At 36.7% G+C, this 7860-nt stretch overlaps 2 protein-coding genes across 2 annotated transcripts in view; both read right to left on the minus strand.

The window, feature by feature from the left end:
* Positions 1-436: 436 nt before the first annotated feature.
* On the minus strand, positions 437-3319 carry LOC107748002 (nucleoredoxin-like protein 1). The gene is made up of 3 exons (XM_016562650.1): positions 3144-3319; positions 1629-1964; positions 437-954 (listed from the first exon to the last, which is right to left on the minus strand). The coding sequence occupies exons 2-3, from the start codon at positions 1952-1954 to the stop codon at positions 612-614; spliced, it is 669 nt and encodes a 222-aa protein (XP_016418136.1). The 5' UTR covers positions 1955-1964; positions 3144-3319; the 3' UTR covers positions 437-611.
* A 1666-nt stretch (positions 3320-4985) lies between these two features.
* The window catches only part of LOC107748005 (procollagen galactosyltransferase 1-like), a 14876-nt gene continuing 12001 nt past the window's right edge, over positions 4986-7860 (minus strand). Inside the window, exons 9-12 of the mRNA XM_016562651.1 lie at positions 7822-7845; positions 6660-6787; positions 6377-6583; positions 4986-5504 (exon numbers count right to left, since the gene is read on the minus strand). Coding sequence (XP_016418137.1) covers positions 5237-5504; positions 6377-6583; positions 6660-6787; positions 7822-7845 — 627 coding nt within the window. The 3' untranslated portion in view covers positions 4986-5236. The remainder of the gene's footprint in view (positions 5505-6376; positions 6584-6659; positions 6788-7821; positions 7846-7860) is intronic.

Consider the following 7860-nt stretch of genomic DNA (forward strand, 5'->3'; position numbering starts at 1 on the left):
GCTCGTCACCCCACGGAAGAGAGGGGCAGGGGCAGCAGAGCTCATTAGCATTTAAAGGGACATGCAAAGAAATGGCTTGCTCTGAAAAGAGCTGTTTTTGACAGGGTAAAAAGGGTGTTTTACACTAATACTGAGAAATTTTAACCAAAGTATGTTATAGACTTTTCATGAAGACCCTAAAGAATCATACCAACTTGTGGAAAATGGGCATCCGATGACCCCTTTAATACTTGTCCAGTAAATCATGAACATCTAGAAATTCACTTGTCAAAAAGAGCGGGAAAACTGAAGAACATTCAGCTCTTATACAATTTGGAATGCTGAAATTCAGTTACCCGATTTATAATAATTTAGATTCTTATTTTAATCAGTTTACACAGTTTCTGCAAAATAAAAACATTTGTCTTTTCAGAGAAAACCTATTAGCCTTCAAATATTGTTGTGGACAATGATGGGTCTTGGAGTCGAAAAGTTTGAGAACTACTGCTGTAGATCATCCATCTTTCTTTTTCAGCACTGTTATTTCATCTGATCAGCGATGTTTACTCAACACTTACTCGTGGCTTCTGTCCATTTCGCTAATAGTTATTAGAGCATCAGATGTCCTAACCTCAGCCCCAACCTCCTCCTCCATAATTTCCATCTTCATCTCCGTCCTCGTCCTCCTCTTCCACACTCACCCCGTCCTTCTTCTTCTTCTTCTTCTTCTTGTCCTCCACTTTGTATTTAACGCGTCGGATGGGGTCGGTCATGCTGCGCATTTTACCCTCTTCGAACTCCTCGTTCATCATGAAGTTCCTGTCGATAAGCTCCGCCCCTTCCTGCCAGTTGCGGTAGCAGTCTGGCCCCAGTTTACAGATTTCTTCCACGGCGTCGGCTGTGAGAACAGAGCAGTCCGGGCGCAAAACCACCACCCTGGGCAGATCCTGCACCTCGAACATCACGCTCAGCTCCCTGCCAACGACACAAACACGTCACAAACTACGACGCTCCTTCACTCAATATACTGCATCTGATGGTTACACACAGAATGTTAAACATTGTTAAAACATTTTTAAAAAGATCATTAACTAAAAACTAAAACGATTACAACATTTTCTTAATAAGTATGTGTTAGTTAATGTTCGAATTAAAGCTGAAACAAAATATAAATGATAACAACTTTTTAAATCATTTTGTTTAGCACTAAACCATTTCTGGAAATAAAATAAATCAAAACAAAGAGTGAAAAAAAAATGAAAACAAAGCTAAATATTAATATTAAACAAGAAAAATGAAGAAAATTTACAAAAGCACGTAATTACTAAAAATGTAACTAAGGTTAAAATGAAAACTGAAAGTATAAAAATAAAATCTATACCAACAAAACTATAATAGTATGTAAATTGTACTAAAATATCACTGGATCGTGGTTCGTAATTATTATTCAGTTATTTGAATTAATACGGTAAGTACAGTACATAATATGTACATGATCCTAGTTAAATTTTATTTTAAAGCAGCTTTTGTCTTATTTTAAGGACTTTTAAGTCATCTTGCAGACCCCGTCAAAGTGTGCTGAGCCACTGTGCTAGAAATGGTCGTACTCTAATTTTTAGTATGCTTTTCTGAACAAAAATTGTACATACTGTCTGTATGCGTCCTCGTAGGCCAGGAACAGGCAGCGTTTGGGCAGCTCCTTCAGGAACTTCTCCTGCTGCTCCTCGGAGGAGTCCAGCGAGATGTACAGCAGGACCAGCTGAGCCGATCGCTCCACGTAAAACTCGTCCGTGAGCTTCTTGTAGAAGTCTTTGAGCGTCGGCGCAAACTCCTGGCACTTCTCGCACTCGCCGGAGCCGAAGAACAGCATGAGGATACGGTTCTGGAGTCGCAGGACGATCTCGCGCTCCGTGTCCAGCTCGTCTCTGTCTTTATTGTTCTTCACCAGAACCTTCCCCAGGAACAGGTCCACCATGACAGCTTCTGGAGAGAGAATATGTACTGATCAGTGCTTGATAATATTCTTAAACAACAACAACACTGTTTATGCATAGAGCACATTTAAACACAATCGAGGTTGACCAATGTGCTTTACAAAGAATAAAAACCCAATGAATAAGATAAAAGAATAAAAAAGTAAACACACAAACATGATCAACAGAATACAGCAGGAAAACCAGGATAACATAAGGAGTGTTATAAGCCAGGGCAAAGTCTTATGATTTAAAAGTACTAAGAATAAAGTTGCAGGGAAAGACAAACTTTTAATAAAATGGGGAAAAAACAAGTAGCTATGTAATTGCGTAGGCTGATAGTTTCTCCACAAACTAACTGGAGAAAGATCATCTTGGATCCAAACTATGAGATTGAAGATGCTGGTCAGAGAAGTCCTGCCCTATATAAACACTCACAGATTGTGTTCGACATGGATTGAACTAAACCTCTATTACAAGAGATCTCAAAACACAGAAGACTGATAACAATAGACTTGAAAAGATCAGATCAATTTTATGATCATTTTTATGCAGAACTAGGCCAACAGTTTATTTGACTGCAAATGTAAAAGAATATTGAACAAAACTTGTAAAAGTTATAGAATATTGTATACAGCTGACAGGGAACATAGAACATCCCTAACATTCTGGCAATGTTCTCAAGTTTTAAACAAACGTTCTTCCAGTAAAGTTAATCGATTTATTCAAAAGTTGCCTGATCTTTAATAGCGTTAAACGCAAGCACAAAACATCATTCATGTAATGTTTTTCTAAAATATTTTAGTTGGATGTTCACCTAACATTTTTAAATGCTACCATTTGTTTCAGAATGCTCAGATGAACATTTAAAAGTAACATTCCCGTAACATTTGCAAAATGATAAATGGAATGTTCCCTTAACGTTCACATATTCAAGAAAGAAAAGAAAAGAAACACCTTTTAAAACGGTTTAGAATATTCAGAGATCATTCAGTAACGTATGTAATGACGTTTTGGACATTCAGAAGTAATGTTTTCACTTGATTAGAACGTTTGCAAACATTTTAGAACATATTTTTGTTAGCTGGCCCTGTTGAAAAAAACAGCACATGCTGGTTAGGTATGTTTTGACGCTGGGATGCTGGTTTAAGCTGGTCCTTTGCTGGTTTAAACTGGTCCTTTGCTGGTTTATCAGTGACGCAGTCTCGCTGTCCTCAGAATCGCTGTTGATTGGAACCCAACCGATCATGAGTTCGGATCAACGCGGTTGGGGTCCGCACCGTTCACGGAGATTACAGGGTTAAACCAACACCAGACAGTCTCACATCGTTCTGTCAGTGTTTATTTACTCTCCACTCAGAGATTTGAGGACACTAATCTACATGAACCCACCGTCATAATCCTATTGAGAGAGAAAGAGGGAGGGTGTGTGGAAGTGAGACCCATAAACCTTCTTGGCTGAAAATAGGCCTACACCAAGCCTTAATCCAATAGAGAGAGAGAGCGAGAGGGGGGGGCGAGAGGGAGAGAGAGAGAGAGAGAGAGAGCAAGCAGGACTGTCTCATTTCTCACGCAAGTTGCGTGTTTGGAAGAAACAAATCCATCATTAAGGTATTTTAACGTCAAACCGTTGCTTCTTGCAAAAATGCGCGCCATCTATCCATCAACTTTCTACAGTGAAAAAGTCGTCTCATGAATCAGGAAAGAAACCTGCACAGATCAAGCACCGTTTACACCCCAAAACTATCCAAAACAAATATGTGGGTGGATTATTATTAGTGGGTGGATAAGTGTTATTATGGACTCATATTCTAGGTGGAAGTCTAAATAATGTCTTTGTTTCTTACAAACAAACTGCTTTTGTCTTCTCCAGATGTTAACTGCTGGACTGGAGTGATGTGGATTACTTGTGGATTACTGTGATGTTTTTATCAGTTGTTTGGACTCTCATTCTGACGGCACCCATTCACTGCAGCAATATATCACAGCAGACGGCTCCTAAAATCAGACTGGATCTACGGGATCAGACTTGAAGAAACATCCTTTATTCGTTGGTATAAAAGGCACATTCAGGATGAAAGAAACAAAAAGGATTGATACATAAAAAATAAAAAAAATATTCCCTCATCTCATTTGACTAAATATTATAACATCTATTTCTCGAGTTAGCACATTAAGCATTATGTAAGCATTAGTTTGCCACACAAGCATTCTGTTGCTAGCTTTAAAATGGATTTGTTTTAATTGGCTTCTATTCTCCCATACAAATCTCTTAAGGCAACTGAAAAAAAACCCCAGAGAACATAAAAACCAAAGGTAGAACACTTCTGTGCGGTTCACATCACGGGTAACAGATCCGTCGGCTCTGTGTTTACACTGACATCGAAGACTACGAACAAGCTCAACAAGCAATAAATTAGTCATCTGCAAGCAAACTATCAGATAAAAACATGCCGATCTGATTCTGACCTTAATCTGGGACGCATAACAACAGCTTTGCGTACAAAGTGAAAGTCCAAAAATGTTAAAAGTGAAATAATAAAGGAATGAAATGTTAAAAAACACATCGATTTAACTAAAGCACAAAGGATCGGCCAGGACTCCTGACAAGCGTTAAACTAGACCCATCAGATCAGGTTAAAACTATCAAAAACCAAACCATCTCTATAGAGGATGTTAACATGAACATGTCAATAATGTCAAATCATCTCGAATATTCTTGAGATTCTCATTCAAACAAATAAAATCAAGATATTGCATATACAGTTGAAGTCAAAAGTTTACAGAATCTGCAAAATGTTCATTATTTTACCAAAATAAGAGGGATCATACAAAATGCATGTTATTTTTTATTTATTTAGTACTGACCTGAATAAGATATTTCACATAAAAGACACAGTATTAAGAATCAAGTGAATGGGGTCATTTTTATAAATTCAACTAATATTTTCTCTTGTGGACTATATGTAAACATCATTTATGTGAAATATCTTATTCAGGTCAGTAAATAAGTTACTAAATAAATAAGAACATGCATTTTGTATGATCTCTCTTATTTTGGTGAAATAATTAACATTTTGCAGATTCTGCAAGGGGATGTAAACCTTTGACCTGAACTGTAACTAGCGTCATATTTACTGTTCCTGCATCCAGTCAAGCATTTCAGGAACATCAGAGGTGTTCATCTCATCTGAAGTACATGGTAAAGTGAATCTGATGGCTGATGGCTGATGAAACGCCGCACTTCTCCTCGATGGCGTGTCTGTGCAGTTTCTCCGAGTGCTTCAGAGCTCGTCGCGGGCCGTGCTGTCCAGCGGAGACTGCAGCACGTCTGAGTTCTGCGCCTCGCTGCTCAGCTCCTCCTGCTCGCGGCTCTTGCGTGATCGCGCTCGGTCCCAGTCGGTGCGGACCGTCTCGTTGTCCCAGACGCTGGAGGTCTCCGTGTCGCTGATGTAGCCCACGTCGCCCGTGTAGTGCGTGGGGTAAACCAGCAGTGGCTCGGCCGAAAACGCTCGCAGGTCCCGCCGCTCGAAGTGAGACATGTAGTCCTCGCTGCACAGACAGAGACGGAGACGACTTTAGTTATGCTGGTTCAATGAAACAATGTCTTTTCCTTAAACTATTATTTTTATTATCAACAAAAAATATAAATACTGATGCTATTTTTAATAATAAAAAATAAACTATTAATATTAACAATAATAATAATAATCAACAAAATAATAAGAATATTAATAATAATAATAATAATAATTATTATTATTATTTATTTGTATTTTATCATCACCATAATTAAAAAATAATAATTTTTAAATAAATAAATATTATTATTATTAATCCTTTAATGTGATGACTATGATCATCATCATCAATAAAAATGTCAACTAAATTTAATTATTTAAAATAGTTATACATATTTATAATATTGTTACTGTATCATTATTTATTATTGCTATCATCATCATCATCACAATTAATAAAAATAACAATCATTTTTAACAAAATATATATCTTTTTTATAATCATTTTTTTATTTCTATTATCATGAACATATCAAGAATTAATTATAAAAACTAAAATAAAAATTGTTTTAATATACACTTTTTTTATTCCACTAAAATATATATATATATATATATATTTTTTTTTTTTTTACATGATCTTTAGGTTTATTATGTGATTTTTGTGATGTTTAATTAGATTCTGTGTTGTTTGATGTTCATATGATACTTTTTTTGATCACTACTCTTTGTTAGGAGCAAAAATAAACCCATTTGCACAATAGCAGATAATACAAATATTTTTGTATCTGATCAGAAGGATAAAACATTACATTTGAAAGCATGAACGAACAATAATTAGAAACAGGCAAACTGAACACTAGGAATAATGATACGGCTGTATGAAGAGATAGCTCCTCTCACATGGGGTGTTTGTTGTACATGACGGGCAGAAACTCGTCCACCGGCAGCATGTTTCGGAGCGGTTCGGCCCGCAGCAGCTTCTGAGCGCCGCGCAGCGAGATGGTGTATCCCAGCGTCCAGTACGAGTAATCCGCCTCCACCAGGTTGTGTATTCTGGGCACAGATTTCTCCGGCCGGTCCACCTGCATGCGCTTGCGGCCGATATATCTGAGAGACAGAGACAAACAGCTGGAGTCAGGAGTCCAGCAGAGGGCGCTGTACACACACAGACTGCTGTACTCACATCAAGTCCCAGTCCAGCCGCTGAGACTCGATCTCATGCATCAGATTCTGCAGGCGCCGCTTAAAGAAAACCTCAAAGCGCAGGTCGTCCTCGATCACCAGAGACGCCTTCAGCCCTCGATCCACAATCTAACACACAGAACCACGCACAGACTGAGTAAAGACATTTCCATCATTTAACATACCTTCAAAATGTTATAATATTACAACATACTAAACCCAATATAAATAGTAAATACTATAAAATAATAAAATATTTTCTTATAAAAATAATCACATACTGAGTAAACACATTGCCGTAATGTAGGTGTCACGTTTATGGTCTGTTTTTGTTTTGGTTTCCCTCTGTTCCTGCCTCCGGTTTCTGTATGCCCTTATTTGGTTATCTTCCTGTCCTCATTATAGTTCCTTATGTTCATTTGGTTTTCCCACGTGTGTGTTTGATTGTTGATTGCTCTCAGGTGTGTCTTGTCAATTACCCCATGTACTTAAGTTCCTGTCTGTTATCTGAGTTTGTCCGGTATTGAACGTCGATGATGTGTTTCCTGTGTGTCTCTGCCTGTCTTGTTTTACCCCGTCTTGGATGAATAAAGACATTTACTTAGAGTTTATCCCACGTCTCCTCGTTCTTTGTTTCGCCACAGAAGGCAACCATGACAGTAGGATAAAAATAATTAGTTTATAGTATATTTAAAAATATTTTCTATAAAACACTGTTATTATATTATAATATTACTATATTATGTTATTTTATAAAAAAAAATATATATATATATTTTCTTGTAAACTGTCACACATAAACAGATTTCCATAATTTAATGATTTTATTTTATTATTATAAATGTATATATATATATATATTTCTAAAAACACTATTTTGTAGTATTTTATAAAAACAATACTTCTAAAAATCAAACATTGAGTAAACACACTGCCATAATTTAAGATATTATAGAAAAATATATGATTTTAGATAAATATTTAAAATATTCCCTTAGAAAACACTTATTACTAAATAAACTATATTAAAATACTTTCTTATAAAAACACTACTTTTTGAAAAAAAAAAACATATATAACTTTAAAAATTACATTGACTCTCTCTCTCTCTCTCTCTCTCACCTCTGTCTCTCTCTCTCTCTCTCTCTCTCTCTCTCTCTCACCTCTCTCCAGATGTTGGAGTGCGACTATCTGGATCTGCC

This window comes from Sinocyclocheilus rhinocerous, unplaced genomic scaffold (genome assembly GCF_001515625.1).
Source record: "Sinocyclocheilus rhinocerous isolate Xijiao unplaced genomic scaffold, SAMN03320098_v1.1 scaffold4486, whole genome shotgun sequence".
Lineage (NCBI taxonomy): Eukaryota > Metazoa > Chordata > Actinopteri > Cypriniformes > Cyprinidae > Sinocyclocheilus > Sinocyclocheilus rhinocerous.